Source organism: Panulirus ornatus, chromosome 58 (assembly GCF_036320965.1).
Source record: "Panulirus ornatus isolate Po-2019 chromosome 58, ASM3632096v1, whole genome shotgun sequence".
In the NCBI taxonomy this organism is placed as follows: domain Eukaryota; kingdom Metazoa; phylum Arthropoda; class Malacostraca; order Decapoda; family Palinuridae; genus Panulirus; species Panulirus ornatus.
The window spans coordinates 241,908-263,762 of record NC_092281.1 but is presented as its reverse complement, the minus strand read 5'-3'; the positions used below and the strand labels follow the sequence as shown (position 1 = coordinate 263,762).

Here is a 21,855-nt window from a genome sequence, read left to right as displayed (position 1 = left end):
GCAGAGCTGTGGTTTCAGTGCATTACATGGAACAGCTCTTGAATGGATGTGGCCTTTGTCTGTCCGTTTCCTGGTGCATCTTGCTGATGCAGGGGGCAGCGATTGGGTGTGGGAGAGGAGGAGAGGATGTGCATGTCTTTCTTTTCCTTTATGGTTTTCTGCCATTTCCTGTGGGGCGGGGTGGCATTGGAAATGGATGAAGGCAAATATCAAATTTGCATTCAAGTTCTTGGATAAGGAAATATTCAGCAAGCTATCCAAATTATACTGAAGGCCAAAACTATGTTTCTAAAGTTTGGTCACCAAACCGAAAATATCTAATACAAAAGATCCAGAAGACAGCAACAAAGATAGTACCAGAATTAAGAGTTACCGGAGAAAACTAGAGGCCATAAATCTGCTGCCCATCATGGTTAAGAAAAGTGTGAAGGGTAATCTATTAATAAAGTTTCTAACATGATGACATGGATAGTGAACAGTTCTTCAAAAGATATTGGGGTAGTACAACCAGAAGACAATATAAAATCAAACAAGAAACTTTCAAAAGAAGAGTACTTTTACAGCATAATCCTGGTGGAAAATGGAATAAAATGAATGAATATATGGTAAATGCAGACAGCACATCAAGATATGTGAACTTGTATGATTGTTGAGAACTGTCTGAAGATGGGGCTAAATTAGTGCAAAGCTCCCTCTCTAAATGTACAAACAAATACACACACACACACACACACACACACACACACACACACACACACACACACAGAAGGTTCCTTAAGGAGCTGGATCACCACACAGGAATATGTGATGGGGCTGTCCCCTTCACTGTTAAGATCATTTTAAAAGGAAGGAAACAAAGGATGAGGCCTTCTCAAAAAGGGTTGGAGTAACCTGGAGAGCTCCACAGGATTCTGTACTGATCCAGTTACTCTTCTCAATTTATGTAAATGACTTGAAATGAAATTTGTACTCCAATCTAATTATGTTTCAAGTTAATACAAAGGTCATGATAGACATGAAAAGTGAGAAAGGCTGCATTAAGCTAGATAGGGACCTTGACAGACTCCACAATTTGTCTGATACATGGCTGACTGTTGGTCTAATACATGGCTGATTGTTGGTGTAATACATAGCTGATTAACTTGAGCAAATGTAATGAGGAATAGTCATGATGAAAGAAGGCCTCAATGTGTGAAGGAGACATGGGCGTGGATATTGTCCCTAGTCTGTTGCCATAGTCCCATCTTAGGCTGAAGAGTCAAGGAGACCAACTATCTGCTAGAAAATGTAAGAATTGCCTTCTACTTCTTGTTTAAGGAAATATTCAACAAGGCTGTTCACAAAGAATACCAAACATGCCACTAAAATTGACTTAAATTTGCCCACCACACCAGAGAAAATATAATTCCAAACTTGATTACAAACTAAGTTTTAAAACAGTGACATATATAACAAGTAGCTTTTCAAAAGATGTAGGGACAGAACAATATGGGGACAAAATGTGAAACAAAGTAAAAAACTTCACGAGAGATGCAAGGTGGCATTTTTGTGGCACAAGTCTCTCTGAAGATGTATGATAGACAAGAATGGTCAAAAGAAAATGCCCAACAAATATAGAACTCCCTTCTCCTACATTAAAAACAGGCAACCAAGACAGGTAATTGTATTACAATAGCTGAGCCTCTTGTCTGCTCATGATAATCAGGTGGGATAAATCAAAAGAGAAGACAATCCTCTACATCTTGTATTCTTGCTCCAGTCTACAATCCTCTACACCTTGTATTCTTGCTCCAGTCTACAATCCTCTACATCTTGTACTCTTGCTCCAGTCTAACAACATAAAGCACCTCTTGTGGCCAACCTCAACATCATATCAAAACACAGTTTTGGGTTAACACAACTAAAATGAATGAACTAATACTGTTACGTCCTCGTGTCTTTTTTCTTTTTTACAAACTGTACATGCACACAAAACATGCAAGAATCAGCGAAAATATTTATGGCTACATCTAATAATCAGTGATAATCTGAGAACATCTTAGGAGGCTTGACACACCTCCCTAACCTATTTTTAGTATGCTGTCATTTATTACTGGAGTACCTCAGTTACTGACATGGTTACTCCTGTTTCTGGACATAATAGTGAAGGCCTTCATCTTTCACATTAGCATTACCAACATCTGGCACCACCTGCTCTGGTCTTCCCTTAGCTACAACTGAGGGTCACCACAAATTCTTACTAGCTCATGTGAATGTCTCATGTGACACCTATTCCTCTGTAGTATTCCACCATCCTCCATTTCTACCTCATATGACCTGGCACCTAAATGTTTGGTTACAGTTCCCTTCTTCCATATCTTAATTCCAAGGGTAAATGGTTCAAGTCAGTATCACCATATAATTCAAGGTGGTCATGAGCTTTAATATTGTAAAAAGATGCCTATTCTGTAAACATTTCAGTTTATCTACCTCATTCTCTCCAACTCTACTGTCTGGCTTCAGTAAATTTTTTACAATGGGTATGATAATTTTTGTTCTACACATCATTCTTTGAACAGGGCTTGAGGTCATGTCCTATAAGGGCATGTTCCTAATTTTAGAAGAGCTAGATACTGGCCTTCACCATTATGTTCTTAGCACTTTTGACAGCATACTCAACCTTGCCACTTGCCTTGCTGTTGTAAGGCATGATGGTCTTATGCCTGATTCCCCATGTGCTGGTGAACTTTTACATTGAGATCATCTGAGGACCATTATCACATCATTTCATCAAGAATACCATATCTTTGAGCAGTAGTGTCATACAGTCTATGAATTTCCCAAAAGTTAGAAAAATAACACAGTTACGAGCTAATACTTGCCATGGGAATGAATAAAGGCAGACAGTGTGAATTGTGTGCATGGGTATATATGTATGTGTCTGTGTGTGTATATATATGTGTATATTGAGATGTATAGGTACGTATATTTGCGTGTGTGGACGTGTATGTATACACATGTGTATGGGGGTGGGTTGGGCCATTTCTTTCGTCTGTTTCCTTGCACTTCCTCGCAAACGCGGGAGACAGCGACAAAGCAAAATAAATAAATAAAATAAATAAATATTAGTTCAAACAGGTCAATGCCAATCTTCTTCCAAGGTCTGTTAGGAAGCTCATGACTCATTACGGTTTCATTTGGAGAGGATATTTCATAAGACCTACATGCCTCACAATGCACCAAGGATTCCATTTCAACATTCATGTTGACCAGTAAACACTCGCCCTGGCTCTGCACAAACACCCTTCAATACCCACATAGCCAACATGCATGTCTTTCTTTATCTTGGGCGGTAATTGCTTCAGTATGACAAGGCTCTCACCCCTAAAGATAAGACGATATTCATATGACAATTCATCCCTCATGTCAAAATATGGTGTGACAACTCCAGGCAGCTGAGATTTCTTATTAGGCCAACTATGCTGAGTAACACTTTTCAGAGTCTACAATTGTTGTCCCTTTTAGTTTCTTGCCTAACCAAGTCTATCTAGCTATCAACAGGCATTGTTAGAAAAGTAACAGCATCAATTATTTTCAAACTCCACATTGGAGTCCCCATTTTGAACAGGCAAGTAGGCTGTACTTAATGCGTCAGCAATGAGCATTTGGTTGACCATGTACCTTACTTCAATGTCATATGCAAGGGGTCTTATAAGCATTGCCTGAAGCCTCTGTGGGGCCTTGTCTAAAGGCCTCAGTACAATGTTTTCAAGTGGCTTGTGGTCTGTGTACACAATTACTGGTCTACCATAGGTAAACTGGTGCCATTTTTCTAGTACATTTACAATGGCAAGCATCTCTCTCATAGTATACAGACTCTCTGCATTGGTCAATTACCCACTAGTGTAGCACAAAGGATGGTCTTCCTGAAGCAATACTGTACCAATGCCCTAGCTTATCACTACATGTCCCATGAAGTTAACCTCAGGCATACAAAATTGACATTTCTTTCAATTGAGTCTCATTCCTACCCCAGCACACCTTGCTAAAAACTTCCTCATCCTCTCCTCATGGCTTGTCTCATCACCATAGACTGGTACATCACCTGTTACACACTGTAAGCCCTCGAGGCCTTCTAGAGTTTGATGCAATCTCTTTTGAAAGAATTCACTGATCACCTTCAGGCCAAAGGGTAAACACAGCCATCTGATGTATATAGCAAGTAGCTTTTCAAAAGATATAGGGACCAAACAACGAGGGGACAAAATATGAAACGAGGTAAAAAAACTTCACGAGATGCGATATGGCACTTTTATGGTGCACATGTGTCTGAAGATCTATGATAGAAGAGAATGGTCAAAAGATGGGGCTCAACGAATGTAAAACTCTCATCTCCTACATTAAAAATCAGCAATTACAACAGGTAATTGCATAAAGGCAAGGGGAACCAAAAAGTACTTGAACTACAGGAATATTAGGTTACTGAGTATCTGGTAAAGTTGTATGGAAGAGTGGTGATTGAGAGGGTGCATGCATGTACAGGGCATTAGACTGGGGAGGAAAAATGTGGTTTCAAGAGTGTGTGGATCAGGAATATGCCCTAAAGAAAGTGTGCAAGAAATTCATTCAAAAACAGATTGATTTGTTTGTGGCATTTGTAGATCTGGAGAAAGAGTACAACACAGTCAATAGAGATGCCTTGTGGAAGATCTTACAAATATACAGCATGGGAGAAAAGCTAATATAAGCAGTGAAAAGTTTCTATCAAGAACATAATGTGTGTGTATGAATAGGAAGAAAGTAATACTGGTACCACCCGCCTGGATACTGGGAGGGTTAGTGATGGCTGTGTAGCATGACAGCACCTCAGTGGTTGTCAAGTTGCACTCTTCAGACCTAGGTAGCTGTCTTGTCTTTCTGCCACACTACATTTGGACTGCTGGCATTCTGTCCATAAACATACTCTCTCTCCTTGTCACACAACAACACCTAACTCACACAACTCAATCTTCGCAACTCTAGATTTTCCTGGGGTGAGCACTTTGCACTAGCCCTACCTTTTAGCAAAATGTTAGAAATAGACAGTAGTAATAGGTAGGAATGTTAGGTAGACGTAGTAAGTATGAGCAGTAACTTGGGGAATTAGGTAGTAGTTGAAATATTAGGCAAGCATATTAGATAGACATTAGATAACAGTAGTTGGGAGGAAAATTAGACGAGAACCTCTGAAAACACTGCACTTGAGCTGCCCTCTACCAGTGGCCTATTAAAAGTTTAGCACTAAAGGATAAGCAGCAGCACTGGAGTTCAACAGTTATGAAGACTTTTGCCATGGCAACCCACTTGGAGTTCCCAAAGGGAATGGGCATCATATATACAGATAGAGACTGTCAAGTGAAGGCTAGTATGTGGCAGGTATGTGATGTCACCATGGCTGTTTAATTCAAATATGGCTTGTGTTGGTGAAGGAGGTAAATGAAAGGGTCTTGGAAAGAGTGGAAATTATGTAGTCTGTATGAAGAGAGAGGTCCTGGGAATTAGACAGTTTGCTGATAACACAGCACCGGTGGCCGATTTGAGCAAAAAACCACAAATGTTCATGACTAGTTTGAGACTGCATGAAAGGAGGAAGCCGAGAATACATGTGTATAAAATAAGGTTATTAGGATTAACATAGTAGAGTGATTAGATAAGTGGAGATTCAAATAGCTGGTAGTGCATGTGGCAGCAAGAAGAGCCATGGAATTAGAGGAGAGATATAGGCTGGGTGAGAGAAAAAATGGAAGTAGAGGAGAGACATAGGCTGGGTGAGGGAAGAAATGGAAGTAGAGGAGAGATATAGGCTGGGTGAGGGAAGAAAAGGTTCTGGAAGCATTGAGGAATATGTGTAAATGGAGTTTCATATCTGCATGGGCAAAAATGGGTATGTTTGGAGGTATAATAGCACCATGTTGTATGGATGCAAGGCATGGGCTATAGATGAGTATGTACAGGAGAGGGCGAATGTGCTGAAATGAAATGGTTAAGAACAATGTGATGCACGGTGGTTTGATTTAGAAAATTCTAAAAGGATAAGAAAGAGGTGTGGTAATAAGTGTGGCTAGGAGCTGTAGAGTGTGTGTTGAAATGGTCTGGACATTAGGAGAAAATGAGAGAAAAGGTTGACAAAGAGGTTATATGGGTCAGAAGTGGAGAGCAAAAGGAGTTTAAACTGAAAGTGGAAAGTTTATATATATATTTACTTTGCTTTGTCGCTGTCTCCCGCGTTTGCGAGGTAGCGCAAGGAAACAGACGAAAGAAATGGCCCAACCCACCCCATACACATGTATATACACACACGTCCACACACGCAAATATACATACCTATACATCTCAATGTACACACATATATACACACACAGACACATACATATATACCCATGCACACAATTCACACTTTCTGCCTTTATTTGTTCCCATCGCCACCTCACCACACATGGAATACCATCCCCCTCCCCCCTCATGTGTGCAGGGTAGCGCTAGGAAAGGACAACAAAGGCCTCATTCATTCACACTCAGTCACTAGCTGTCATGCAATAATGCGCAAAACCACAGCTCCCTTTCCACATCCAGGCCCCACACAGCTTTCCATGGTTTACCCCAGACGCTTCACACGCCCTGATTCAATCCACTGACAGCACGTCAACCCCGGTATACCACATCGATCCAATTCACTCTATTCCTTGCCCGCCTTTCACCCTCCTGCATGTTCAGGCCCCGATCACTCAAAATCTTTTTCACTCCATCTTTCCACCTCCAGTTTGGTCTCTCACTTCTCGTTCCCTCCACCTCCGACACATATATCCTCTTGGTCAATCTTTCCTCACTCATTCTCTCCATGTGCCCAAACCATTTCAAAACACCCTCTTCTGCTCTCTCAACCACGCTCTTTTTATTTCCACACATCTCTCTTACCCTTACATTACTTACTCGATCAAACCACCTCACACCACATACTGTCCTCAAACATCTCATTTCCAGCACATCCACCCTCCTGCACACAACTCTATCCATAGCCCACGCCTCACAACCATACAACATTGTTGGAACCACTATTCCTTCAAACATACCCATTTTTGCTTTCCGAGATAATGTTCTCGACTTCCACACATTCTTCAAGGCTCCCAGGATTTTCGCCCCCTCCCCCACCCTATGATTCACTTCCGCTTCCATGGTTCCATCCGCTGCCAGATCCACTCCCAGATATCTAAAACACTTTACTTCCTCCAGTTTTTCTCCATTCAAACTTACCTCCCAACTGACTTGACCCTCAACCCTACTGTACCTAATAACCTTGCTCTTATTCACATTTACTCTTAACTTTCTTCTTTCACACACACTTTACCAAACTCTGTCACCAGCTTCTGCAGTTTCTCACATGAATCAGCCACCAGCGCTGTATCATCAGCGAACAACAACTGACTCACTTCCCAAGCTCTCTCATCCCCAACAGACTTCATTCTTGCCCCTCTTTCCAAAACTCTTGCATTCACCTCCCTAACAACCCCATCCATAAACAAATCAAACAACCATGGAGACATCACACACCCTGCCGCAAACCTACATTCACTGAGAACCAATCACTTTCCTCTCTTCCTACACATACACATGCCTTACATCCTCGATAAAAACTTTTCACTGCTTCTAACAACTTGCCACCCACACCATATATTCTTAATACCTTCCACAGAGCATCTCTATCAACTCTATCATATGCCTTCTCCAGATCCATAAATGCTACATACAAATCCATTTGCTTTTCTAAGTATTTCTCACATACATTTTTCAAAGCAAACACCTGATCCACACATCCTCTACCACTTCTGAAACCACACTGCTCTTCCCCAATCTGATGCTCTGTACATGCCTTCACCCTCTCAGTCAATACCCTCCCATATAATTTACCAGGAATACTCAACAAACTTATACCTCTGTAATTTGAGCACTCACTCTTATCCCCTTTGCCTTTGTACAATGGCACTATGCACGCATTCCGCCAATCCTCAGGCACCTCACCATGAGTCATACATACATTAAATAACCTTACCAACCAGTCAACAATACAGTCACCCCCTTTTTTAATAAATTTCACTGCAATACCATCCAAACCTGCTGCCTTGCCAGCTTTCATCTTCCGCAAAGCTTTTACTACCTCTTCTCTGTTTACCAAATCATTTTCCCCAACCCTCTCACTTTGCACACCACCTCGACCAAGACACCCTATATCTGCCACTCTATCATCAAACACATTCAACAAACCTTCAAAATACTCACTCCATCTCCTTCTCACATCACCACTACTTGTTATCACCTCCCCATTAGCACCCTTCACTGAAGTTCCCATTTGCTCCCTTGTCTTACGCACTTTACTTACCTCCTTCCAGAACATCTTTTTATTCTCCCTAAAATTTAATGATACCCTCTCACCCCAACTCTCATTTGCCCTCTTTTTCACCTCTTGCACCTTTCTCTTGGCCTCCTGTCTCTTTCTTTTATAAATCTCCCACTCAATTGCATTTTTTCCCTGCAAAAATCGTCCAAATGCCTCTCTCTTCTCTTTCACTAATAATCTTACTTCTTCATCCCACAACTCACTACCCTTTCTAATCAACCCACCTCCCACGCTTCTCATGCCACAAGCATCTTTTGCGCAATCCATCACTGATTACCTAAATACATCCCATTCCTCCCCCACTCCCCTTACTTCCATTGTTCTCACCTTTTTCCATTCTGTACTCAGTCTCTCCTGGTACTTCCTCACACAAGTGGAAAGACTGAATGAAAATCATTTTCAGTGGATGGGGCCTGAACATCCAGAGGGTGAAAAGTGTGCAAGGGGTTGAGTGAATTGAAAGAATGTGATATACAAGGGTCAATGTGCTGTCAACAGAATCAACTAGGGCATGTGAAACAAGCAAATGGAAATTCTTAAAAGGTCTGTGGGACCTAGTTGTGGATAATGGGCTGTGATTTTGGTGCAATGCACATGTCAGCAAAAGAATGGACATAAGCAAATGCAGCCTTTTTTCATCTCTCCCCATGCAGGAAACAGCAGACAAGTATAAAATGGAAACAATCACACACACGCACACACATACAGCACATAAAAAAAAAAAAGCACAAATAGGTTACAGAGACAGTCCACATGAGACAGCAACAAAAATGATTCCAGCATTAAAAACACAGTTCTAGGGATAGGCTAATTGCCTTAAAAAAATTTCTCAACATGGATGAAAGAAGACCAAGGGCAACAGTGGCCTTGTAAACATTAATGTAGACTGATGACACTTAGTAAACAGTTCAATAGATTTAGAAATATATACAGCTTAAACACATACGAAATTAGAAAGTTAAAAAATCTTATGTACTTTTATAAGAGAGAGGGGGACAAATGGAAAAAGCTAATGAATTCAGATACAACAGAATATACAGAAATTAAAAATATACAAGAGATGGGGCAGCTCAAGTGCAAAAATCCCACCCTGCTCAGTAGATACAATTGCATACAAATTTGATACAAGAAATAAGCTGTAGAAAGGACAATGTGCACTGTTAGAGACTTAATTGGGGAAATTCGCAATATAAAAAAGAGAAGAAAAAGTAGACCATTTGCTTCTCAGCAACAAAAGTTTTACTGAAAGTCGGAGAAAGGGAGGACAACAAATCATCACTGATGGAGTCAGTATAAAAAATCGGTGGCACTAAAATTAGAAATATTATGTTAGTGGGAGGCTGATAGACAAATTACACATGATTTTTAGAAAAATAATTCATATTCCACAAAAAAGTGAAAAAAGAAAGTAACAAAAGTGACTGACAAGCTGGATGCAGTTTCTGCCGTACAAGAAGAGACAACACTAGTTGACATACTTGAGACACAGTTAGATTATATAAGGATTCATCTAGCCTAGAGGTAATTAGGCAGTACAAAACTTCAAAAACAAGGTGGAACTCAGTCGGAAAGCAAAACACGAGGCTTCAAATGAGCAAAAGGACAGAAACGCGCAACAAACACCATAGAAAGGGCAGGATGTTTAGTGATGACAGTCTCAAAAATAAAGTAATAAAAATGAAGTACTTGATGTTAAAGAGCTGGAATTCAAGAACAAATTAGGAAAAATCTAAACTACATCTAAACTACTGGGACAGAGAGAAAACAAAGTAGCAAGATTTCAACTGCTGGGGTCAGAGGGATAAATCATATGGGGAGGGAAAGAGAAAGAGGTGGTAGAAGTGGAATACTGAATTTCTTATCTATCCATGTCTCTGATGCCGGGTCCCTCCAGGAACTGTCATCAAGGGGTGGCCGTGTCAAAAGAGTCTCCACTTATCCATCCTTACATGCCTCCTCCTGTACACCATTCCACACATTCTTACCATTTCTCTCCCTCCAGTATTCCTCCACTATATTTGCCCGTCACAGGTGGTGGTCTCACAGGGACAATCACCTGTCATTAATAAAGAATTCATACTCAATTACCTACCGCAAAGCGGTAAATGCAGTTGATGAAAGAATGAGCGTTGTACATAAAGGATCATAAGGATAACCTTGTTAGCTAAATGGAAGTATTTTGAAAGTCAGAAATATGAATACCAACATTTCACCAAAGAAGAATCTAGCTGAAAAGCGTATGGTACTATAATCAGAATGACTAGTATGGTAAGAGGTTAATATATGTAAATCACATTTTTACCTTGAAAAGGGTCATACACAAGATAAAGAAAAGGAAAAGAAACAATGCTCATTTATAAGATTACTGGAGGCTATAGAACCACGGGACAATTTTGATATTAGAAAAATGGGGGTGATAATAAAGACGCAAGGGAATGACCTGTTTTTAATTACACTTCATCTGGATTCATCAAACCAGAATCTTTAGGCAATATAAATGTTAGATCAAGGGTGGGAGAATATACTATAGTCCGGCAGCTAAGAACTGGGAGATGCCAAATGAAGTAAGAGGTTGGAGCAGCCCTACCACCACTGCAGAGGTGTCAGGAATATTGGACGATGGTAAAATCAGCCAAAATCATATATGCTGGTCGGGTAGCAGCAAATGGTTGAGCTAGAATCTATGGATCACATATGGGAAAATGAATTCGATACCAAGAGAGTTTGGGGCACAAAGATATTAAGCAATGTTACCAGTGACTTGCTAGGTCCATCATACTAGGGAAGGGATAGTCACAAAAGGAGGAAGATCTGTCCTCCTAAAAATAGTCTTAATTTTTAAGAAACTGTGGGCAATTCTGGTTACACATAATATGAAAAGTTACAGATATGTGCATAGTGGTGGTCTTATTATGGGGCAATGAAATTAAGTTACTGTCAGCAGTAAACTCTCATGTGAAAAAGTGCAAGTAATTTACAGGTAATAAAGGAACACAAGATCAATGAACTTGATTGCCAACATTTTTCGAGACCAGTCTATGAAAAAAAAAACTTTACCCTCACCACCAACTCAAACTTTTGCACTTAGGTAAAGCACTGCTAAATAGAAACCATAGTATAATATTAGACTACTGTAGGTTAATGCAGACTTTGAAGAGAACTAATATCTGTTGATCCCAGATCACAATGTGAGCAAACTTCGAAAAAATAATCCAAGATATTAGACCCTGAGTAGACAGAACTCCATTTTAACACAATGGGAAGGATGAAGTATTTCCAATAACAAATAATTCTTCTTTAAAGGGAAACTCCCGCACAGTACTACAGCAACAGACAAAACATTTGACACCGTGCCTCCACACTTACAAAATACCCTCATTACTTTATAACAATAACAGTAGTGCGCAAACTTTACAGCCGGCCGCCATGCCACATTGGCTTCACCACGAAAACACAAACTGTCTACAAATCATCCACCACTTCAAGTTACGTATGCAAACGACCTCACAATCAGTTTCCAACACCTTGATACCACATTTGCAACTTAAAACATCCGGCGCTACATTATACTATTGGGACCTGTCTCAAACAGAACAATGTCTAGATTTCTACAGAATTTTTACTATTAACCTTAGACATTAATTATAGAGGACATATGTACTCCAGTGACGCCCTCGAAGACCCAGTTTCAAGCAGCTTGGTCTTATTGTATACCGCTTAGTGACCCATTTGAATCTTGTAAAATTCCTTCAATCTTGGCGAAATCCTTTGAATCTTGGTGAAAACCTAGAAGATGGCTCCAGCTTCTCGAGTTGCCTGCCCTAGACGCCAGTGAGAGAGCACCAGGGATTTTCATTTAATAGATGAAAGCTAGTACACTTGTTTGTTCTGCAACGAATTTGATAGGCTTTCGGTAGGTGTTAGGAAAAACAGCTAAGCCTTAGAGAAACTAGATGAAAGGGTGGAAAAGAGGAAGCTGGGTTCTTGGCCTCAAAAGTGCTTGCGATACAGGAATCAGACACAGGTATATCATCTACGGTAGATAGACAGTAGATTATCAACCGTCGAGACGAAGTTAGAAGATACTTCTACCTTCCAACCTGCGAAGAAAACCTGTCGCAGAACAACCCAACCTACTAGCAACGAACTCCCCCCTCACAATAGGTTTAGCGTACTACATGATGAAGTACAGGATGATCGTAGCATCATCCTGGTTGAGGACTCTATAGTCAGACATTAGGACCAGGAGTGCTGCGCGAAAGGTAGAAATATCAAGAACTTTTGTCATCCACAAGCTAGGATGGAACACGTCCTAGATAAGTTTGACGACACGTCTCGAATAATGTCGAGGAATTCACTTTTGTCGTTCAGGTGAGGACGAACAATAATGCACTTAATGGAAGATAGGAGGAAATATTAGCGAAGTATGGGATGTTATTACCAAGTTTAAAGCTTATAATATCGGTAGTGCTGCCTAGGTATGATGTATGATGTCGATTCCTGTACCCTCAGTAGAATGCTGTGGATAAACAGAAGAATGGAAGCTCTCTGTAGGGAGAAGGACAGTGTGTTTAGTATAGGACTGTGGGGCCATTTTAGTCCTGATAGATCTCTGTACGATAAGGATGATCTTTACTTAAATGGAATAGGGAAAGGGCGCCTTGGTAGACTATTAAATGTGATCATTAGATAAACTACTCAGGAGAGGAAATCATGGTTGAGCTAATGAAGGAATTAGAATGGTAGAAGGAGTAACTGTGGGAGGTGGGTCGGTGCGGGTGTCATACGAGTGTGAACGGGATCCGAGAAACAAGGCGCCGTTTGACCACTATAAAGGTAGCAGGAGAGGATGGATGGGACCTTGGCGGTAGGGATCCTAAGAGAGTTGCTCAACAACGGATTGCGTTGCTTGTGGAGCATCTGATGCCCAAGCTCATGCATCGACTGGTGTTGGGGGAAGTATATAAGACTCAGTTAGTACGCATGGACAGGCAAGTGCGAGTGGCGGTCCGCCGCTGGCTGCGCCTAGCCCATGACGTGCCCTGTGCATTCTTCCACTCGGCAGCTGGAGATGGTGGGCTGGGTATACCAGACTTCGTTTCAACCGTCCGGCTAAATAAACAAGTGCGGTTCGAGAAACTGCTCACCTCGTCCGACCCAGTAATTCAGGCGGCTGTCCGGGAGCCTGCAGTGTTGAGCAAGCTGCAGCGCTGGTCCGGACCCGCATGCATTGCTGGTCGACAGGCGGGTGGTAAGACCGGACGCCAGCGCATATGGAGGGCTAATCTGTTCAGCACCGTAGACGGTGCGGCTCTTGCTCCGTCTGCCGCTGTGCCTCAGGTGAGTAGATGGGTGAATAGCGGGAACCGCTTCCTGCCCGGTGCCGACTACGTGAAGGCCGTCCAAGTGCGGATAGGCGCCTTGCCCACCCCTGCCAGGGCGTCCAGAGGCCGGCCCGAGATCAACGGCCTCTGTGATACCTGCCAGAAGCCGGGTACGCTTGGGCACATCGCACAGATGTGCTCTCGTACACATGGCGGGAGGGTAAAACGGCACGACAACATCTGTGCTATTTGGCTGGACGACTGAGACAAAGAGGTTTTGAGGTGTCCTGCGAGCCGCGCATTCCGATTGTGGGATCCTTTAGGGAGCCGGACATCGTGGCTTCCAAAGGCACAGAGGCCTATATAATAGACACTCAGGTCTCTGGGGTTTACTTCCCGCTTTCAGCTGCACATCAGTACAAGTGCAGCTACTACGGTACCCCGGAAGTCTTACAAGGCGTACGGGAATACACCGGGAAAGACACCGTGCACGTAACATCTGCCACTCTAAATTGGCGAGGTGCATGGTGTCAAGAAAGCGTGAGTGCTCTTATAGAGGGTTAGGGCTGACATACCGGGACCTTGAGGTGTGCACGGTCAAAGCCCTAACCTGGACCCACTCCCTTCACAGGATGTGGTCCAAGAGCACAGGTTAAAAGTCGGAGCCTGCCTCGAACATCTGGTGTCGGCCCACCGGGCAGGCGTAAGGTCATCTCCCCTTTGTCGGCTTGGGGTGTGCGGGATTAGGCTGTTCTCCCGTGGCTCCCAACGGCAGGTACCAGTTCCTGAGGTCGGGTTGTCGGGCGGGGTGGTGGACGCCTTGGCAGAGTTGCCCATTGCTCCCGTGCGACAGGCCGCACTGGAAGGTGAGCGGTGCTGGAAGGTCGCTGTGCCTAAGTCGAAGGACCCAATTGCGTCCGAAACATCATCTAACTGCCACCTCAAAACTCATATCGAACTGTGCTATCAGCATTCTGGCCTGTAGTCTTCCTCTTATAGTATCCATACACTCTTTCCAACTAACAACTTCTTTCACTATCAATATGTAGTTTGCCGACAATCAGTACCTTTGCACAGAAATGTATATAGATCTTCCCCCATTGCACATTACTAACTGGCAATAGTTGAAAAAAAAAAGCTTTAAACGAAGGTTGGATGATGTGTATGTATGGGTTCAGGCGGTTGGGCCAAGAGGCCTCCTGCAGTGTGTCTCAGTGACGTTTTATGTTGAGCAGGCGAAAGTTTGTCAAATAGCCATCATAGTCTGATTTAATTAGAGATAAATCTAGACTGAAATAAATGACAATAAACTCTTAATCCTAGATTACAGGCGACCAAATTGTGAAAACATTAGACAAGAAATTCTTGACGTTCACAAAGAGGAAATGTGGAATAATTCTAAAAACACACCACTCGAAATTGAAAATAGACATTCCACGAATTAAGAAGAGAACTTGCAATATTTCATAACAATCATGGATGAATAGGAGAATAGAAGGACTATTTAACAAAAGAAAACACAAGAAATTCAATGGGAACTGATGAAAATCGCCAAAAATCAATCAAAATCCAAAGTGTTAAAAGGTTATACGACAGAATAAACACGACGAATAAAAAACTTCTTTGAAAGTTAATAATAATCCTAAGGAATTCTTTATAAATATGAAGACAGTAAAAGAAGGAACTGGACCATTACGAAACAAATATGACACACTAACTACTGACAAGGAAATGGCTACCGTACTAAATTATTCCTTTAACTCCGTATTCACAATTGAAGACATCTCGAATACCGTAACTAATGAAAATGTGCTAAGGATCTGATGAAGAATAATTGAAGGTAAGAAAGATATCCGAAGTACTAAAATACATGGACCAATTAACTCCTGATAAATCTAACGACCCAGATAACTCCAATATCTTTAAAAGAGGTCAGGAGACAGCTGATATACCCCATAACAGAAATATTCAACAAATCTCTATCGGATGGTCAGGTAGCCAACTGACTTTGGAAAATAGCAAATGCCATTCCCATATATGAAAAAGGAGACAGAAAGTGTGCTTTGAACTACCATCCAATTAGCCTTACGTCAGTGTTAGTTAAAACGATGGAAAAAAATATGATAAATTTGTTGTTTCTAGAACACAAATTTATGTCTGACAGCCAACACGGTTTCCGCTATAGAAGATCCTGCCTGACGAATTTCCTGGAATTTTATGTTATTTATCAAAACTGGGACGAATTAGTACCATCTAATGCAGTGTATTTAGATTTCCAAAAGGCTTTCAGTAAAGTACCTTACAAGAGACTTACATAAACTTAAAGCACACGAAATCTGTGAAGAATTCTGTACATGGATCAAAGACTGGCTTATCGGAGAAAAGCAGCGAGTAGTATTGAACGGCCAAGACTCAGACTTGCTAGACGTAATGAGTGGTGTGCCACAGGGGTCGGTCCTAGGTCCATTTCTTTTCTTAAGATACATTAATGACCCGGACTCTATCTCATATCTAGGATCTCCAAATTTGCTGACGGTAGACGTGTAAACAGGTGGGACAGCGAAATGAATGAGATCTTAACTTACTGGCAGAGTGGTCAGACAGATGGCAAATGAAGTTTAATGTAGATAATTTATGCCCTTTGGAGACAAGAATATACGTTACGAGTACAAACTATTCGGAAACTCTCTAACTAAAGTAAATGAAGAAAAGATTCATGGAGTTGTCATTAGCAACAATCTGAAGTACACTAAACAAGTGTCAAGCAGAAAGTAAGAAAGGCAACCAAAGGTTAAGTTTCATAGCCAGGAACACAAGACACCACAAACAATTCTCACACTTTATAATTCTCTAGTAAGACCACACCTTGAACATGCATGCAGTCCAGTTGGGGTCCCCAAAGTACAAATTCGCACGACAAAGTTGATCCCATCCCTTAGAAATCTAGTATACGGAGATGCTAAAACGATTGGATCTTCTCCCTAATAAAAAAGAAAAAGTAAACTTTGCGGCAACTTAATCTAAGTGTTCAAAATTCTGAACAACTTCGATAATGTAAATCACGAACATCTTTTCAAAATACAAGAAAACACGGTTACCAGGACAAATGGAATAAAAGTGAAAGCTAAAAGATGTAGTACGGACGTGGGAGAAAGGTTGTGTTGAGCACTGGAATAAGTTACCGTCACACGTAGTAAATGCTAAGACTATCAATACCTTCAAAAGTCGTTTAGACAAATGTTTTATAATTTCGGGTATACTCTTGAGAAAGACGCCAGAAATAAACTGTATACACGATAGCAGTAACGGGGACACTAGAAGGTTAATGTGCAGCAGCCCCGGGGAGTCGGTCATAACTTGATACTGAGCGGAAATACAATATCTAAAGTCAAACATCTTTTTTTTTCAGACAACACAGTCGTGGGCCAATCACGCCTCCAATCACCTTAAATGTACAGTCTCCCACTTATGAAAACCCCAACCATATCACTATGAATCACACGATATTCACTCCATATACACCAGCATAAACAAAAAAAGCAACCCAAACAAAATGCCCTCAGAACACTAACTGGCACCAGATATGGAGGGAAAAAATCCCACATCTCTAACAAACATTTCATCCACTCCACTTTGAACTATGCCTCACTGTGTGTTGGCAAACTATGCCTTGCTATATCTTGGCAACGAAGACATGTGGTGGGAGAAGGGTTAAATAAATGATAGAGTAACAGAGCGGTGTTTGGCTGACGAAGGTAGACATCTCGGAGGTTAAGCCTGCTGGAGCGGCCCTTCCTAGACGCTCTATATGCTTACATCACAAGGTCCTGCCCGCTTGCTCACTAGGGAAAGGGGGGGGGGGAGGGATCCTCCCTAGTCCCGACATCACATGACAGCCTTCACAAAGAAGGAAATGCTGTAAAGATACTTAAAGTTTTCATTTTTTCGGGGGCATGCCCCTGGGCTTCCATAGAGCTCACAATTTAGGGGGATGTTTGAAGGGTAGAGAGGCCGGCCCACAATAGAGATTTGGGTTAGGGCCCCCAAATGGCTAGGGCAGGCCCTGAGTGGAGGTAACATGAAAAGGGAAATATTGAGGGGGAAACAATGCTTTGAAGGCTCAGGCCTGAACATGCAGGATAGTTGGGAGGCCTGCATGGGACATGCAAGGGGCGGTATGTTGTCAATGGGCTGATCCAGGATATATGAACAAAAGATACACACGGCAGATATCTCACCCACTACAAACAGTTCGTCCTCAACATTAGCTTAGGTTACATTTGCTTATGCTATATCAGCTTGGGTTAGTTACCAGAGAACATTTTAGGTTTGATATGACAGTTAAATTGTTTGGTTTGATTAGGTTAGGCGCAACAAAAGGTTTGTGAAGGTTAGCGGCAGTGTCTATTTATTACGGACCCAACTGCTGAAACAGCAGACACGTCTGAAAGATTCTTTCATATATTGGTGGGTTAAACAATTTGATAGCTGACAACCACGACTTCAGGTATTCATTTCATAAACCATATTTTCTGTACAACATTGACTTACCAGGTTGGGTTCTACAGGGTGTGGGTAAGACAAGAGGACGTGGTAAGGGACGAGATGCACTTCATCAAGTCCCTGAGTACGCCAGGTGTCTGCCACCCAGCGAGCCAACTGTTCCTCTGCTTCTGTTCCGCCCATGTGAGGTCGACGTGTCAACTTTCTGGACAAGTTAAACAATGCACAGTAGGTTAGCCACTCACAGAAAATCCATATCAACATTACAGAATGTCACTAATGTAAAATTAAGTCACTATTCCATCACTTGCATTTCGTAATTATCAAAAGTAATGTGAAGCTAATAAACATATGAACGTCTTACCTGAGGAAAGCCCTTATGTTGTCTGGTTCAATATTGTCAGCGATGTACTCCTCCACCACAACAAGGGGTGTTCCATGCCTCCTGTATACATCTCTCGGGTCAGCAGACAACAATACTATTCCCACTGTTAAGAATGAAGACAAATGTAAAATTAACTAACTTTCAATAGTATAACTGGCTAGGGTGAACTCTCAGTAAGGATAAACAACTAAACATGGTCTCCAAAAATATGTACCGAAAGCACCATTAAAGTTACCTCCTCCTCATCCGGGACACTGAACAGCGAGGATATATGATCAGTGCGGGTATTAAAGGAAGGGAGGAAGAGAGAGATGAAGTGTGTTAAGTCAAATAATCTGGATAAGAGTGAATACGGTTAGATGTAGAAGAGAAGATCATTTATTGAGAGAAGAAACAGCAGGTGACAGAACAGAACCCTGAGGAACACCTCTGTTAACAGGATATGAGGGGATGTCGCTCCACTGATGACTTTTGCCATGAAACAGCCAGAGAAGAAATTATGTATTAGAGAACAGAGGGAACCAGAAAACGAGGGAAGCAGAGAAAGAAACAAAGAACAAAATGCACTGAAATCAAAGTGAGGGAGGGAGTTTGAAAAGCTAAGACTTGCGTCACACCTTGTCAGATGTTCTGGATATGTCAAAGGCTATAAGAAAAAAAATCCCGAGAGATGACCATAGGTGGGCGAGTCATGAGAGATCAACAGAATCAGTACAGCGAAATCCATGCTAGTGTGTGACACAAGGGAATGGCATTCCTATATTTGAGAAAGAGTTTACGAGTTTTAAAGACTTAGGAGAGAGCAAAAATGAGAGCATTGGACTTACAAATGGATGGGTTACAGTGGTCTCCTTGCTTAGGGATGGGCTGCACTAAGACGTGCTTCCAAACGGAAGGGAAAGTCTAGGATTTTAGATAAAAAAAAAGAAACAAGAGAACAAGGACAGGTGATGGCTCAGAGGCAGACTCCCATAGAACACGGGGAAGTGTCATCAGCTTTACACCTTGTCCACCTGGATCTGGAAAAACTCGCGGGAGAAAACGGGAAACGGCATAGGTTCAGAGAGATATGAGGGCCGAGGAATAGTATCAATCATCCACAGCCGAGAGAGGAAAACAAGGGATCAGAAAGAGCAACTTTATCAGTTATTTACTTTGCAAGAGGTTGATCAGAACGGTAAAGAGGAAAAGGTCGAACTGCATTAGCTGTTGGAGATGATTTTGGTTGAGCCAAAAAGTAGTTAATGTAGCTACTGCTTATGTAGCCGGGATGCCTCATGTTGTACTGAAGGCACAGCAGAGGTTATCTTGGCGGGGTTAGAGGCCTGCGGCCTATCTATTAAAACTTTTTTTCTGTCTTGGTTTGATCGCTCTTGCTCTGGTGCCTGTCGTATCTTCCCTTCCTCAAAAACCCACCTCACTTTCACTTATCTGAATCCTGGCAAAGCTGTTCTTGGGAGAGCCAAGCGTACTTCATAAAGTGTGCAGCATTAACTACTATTATGTAGTTAATGCTGCACACTTTACGAAGTACGCTTGGCTCTCCCAAGAACAGCTTTGCCAGGATTCAGATAAGTGAAAGTGAGGTGGGTTTTTGAGGAAGGGAAGATACGACAGGCACCAGAGCAAGAGCGATCAAACCAAGACAGAAAAAAAGTTTTAATAGATAGGCCGCAGGCCTCTAACCCCGCCAAGATAACCTCTGCTGTGCCTTCAGTACAACATGAGGCATCCCGGCTACATAAGCAGTACCCATCTCAAGGAGTGTCAAAGTAGCTGAGTAGAGATAACCACAGAGTTCCCCCTACAGGCAACATCCGTTTAAAGGGGTATGGAGGACGGGGGTGATCAGTTCAGTGTAAAACAAGATTGCGGTCAGAGAACCCTGAGGGATTACAAATAATGCAAGTGGTGTGATCCTCATACTTTCATTTAACTAGTATTGGTGCCTCTCTCCGACGTCCACCTTCGGCAGGTCTGTGGGACCTCCATACCTCCTCCCACAGAAGCCCTGTTACCCCACTTTGTAGAACCTAGTCAAGAAAGCATTGTTGTTGATTAGCGTGCCCCTCTCAGATACACCACTTCAGCAAACCTAACCAGAACACCCGCTACAACGAACGCCCACAATCTCCAACTTCAGAAATACTGCAATCGGTAAACTTTACTTCAGAAAGTTACCATTCATCAAAAGAATTTAGTATATCGAAATTCGTGACGAAAGTTTGTGGTCTGTGTACACTAGGTGGAATGTATGCTGTACATAACTTCCATCTTTGACTTACCAATTCCAATAACACAGGTAAATGCACCAAGCACGCAAGATATGTCACTCAGTGGGATGCGGCGCCAATCTCTTAACATGATCTATACTTTCACAGACTCGGTAACAACTGGTTTTATCTCATCGTATTCTGTTTATGTGCGCTGCCGCATTTAACGTACAGTTATCGTACGGTCTAATGAATTTTTATTCCGATAAAGTCTTATATACTAGATCATTAACCACTAATAGTATTCACCGAAAAGATGAAACAATGAATTATACAGTAGTTGACTCAACAGAATATCACATGATAAACTGTGACCAACAAACGGACTTTGGTGCACTACACAAGTTGTACATTGTCCAGCCCATCCCAGTCCACCACCTACATACCGCCAGTTGTGACGGGATTTCACGTAAACTTATTTCTTCAACATGTATTTTACCGTACAAATAGCACTAGCGTTCATCTTTTTCACGATAGTACCAGGTGGCAGATCAGAGATGTAAACAATAAACAAAACCAGACAGAAGGGTTCAGAGATACGCTGATCAAATATGTACTAAACATGTGTCAAATAACATTTAGACGTTGCTAGAGGAAACATCATGTGATGTTTGGCTTGACTGCTGGTGTTGTATGTAGTACGTACAGGTGGCAGTAAAAACATCTGCAGCAGCAGCAATGGCTGGCTCGCCTTCTATAGCCGATCAATTGTCTCATTTCGTTTGTATTCTTTTGCACTAAGCATTTCTGGTTCACCAGTCTCTACACATACTTGTTTTCATAAAACCAATGACATTATATATATATATATATATATATATATATATATATATATATATATATATATATATATATATATATATATTTCAAACTATTCGCCATTTCCCGCGTTAGCGAGGTAGCGTTAAGAACAGAGGACTGGGCCTTTAAGGGAATATCCTCACCTGGCCCCCTTCTCTG

General features: G+C 41.8%; 1 protein-coding gene across 3 annotated transcripts in view; it reads right to left on the bottom strand.

The window, feature by feature from the left end:
* Positions 1-21,855, bottom strand: part of LOC139766822 (N-acetylated-alpha-linked acidic dipeptidase 2-like) — a 140,232-nt gene that overhangs the window by 107,938 nt on the left and 10,439 nt on the right. For all 3 annotated transcript variants that reach the window (XM_071695747.1, XM_071695748.1, XM_071695746.1), the window contains exons 2-3: positions 18,602-18,725; positions 18,286-18,442 (exon numbers count right to left, since the gene is read on the bottom strand). In XM_071695747.1, the coding sequence (XP_071551848.1) occupies positions 18,286-18,442; positions 18,602-18,725 (281 nt within the window). The remainder of the gene's footprint in view (positions 1-18,285; positions 18,443-18,601; positions 18,726-21,855) is intronic.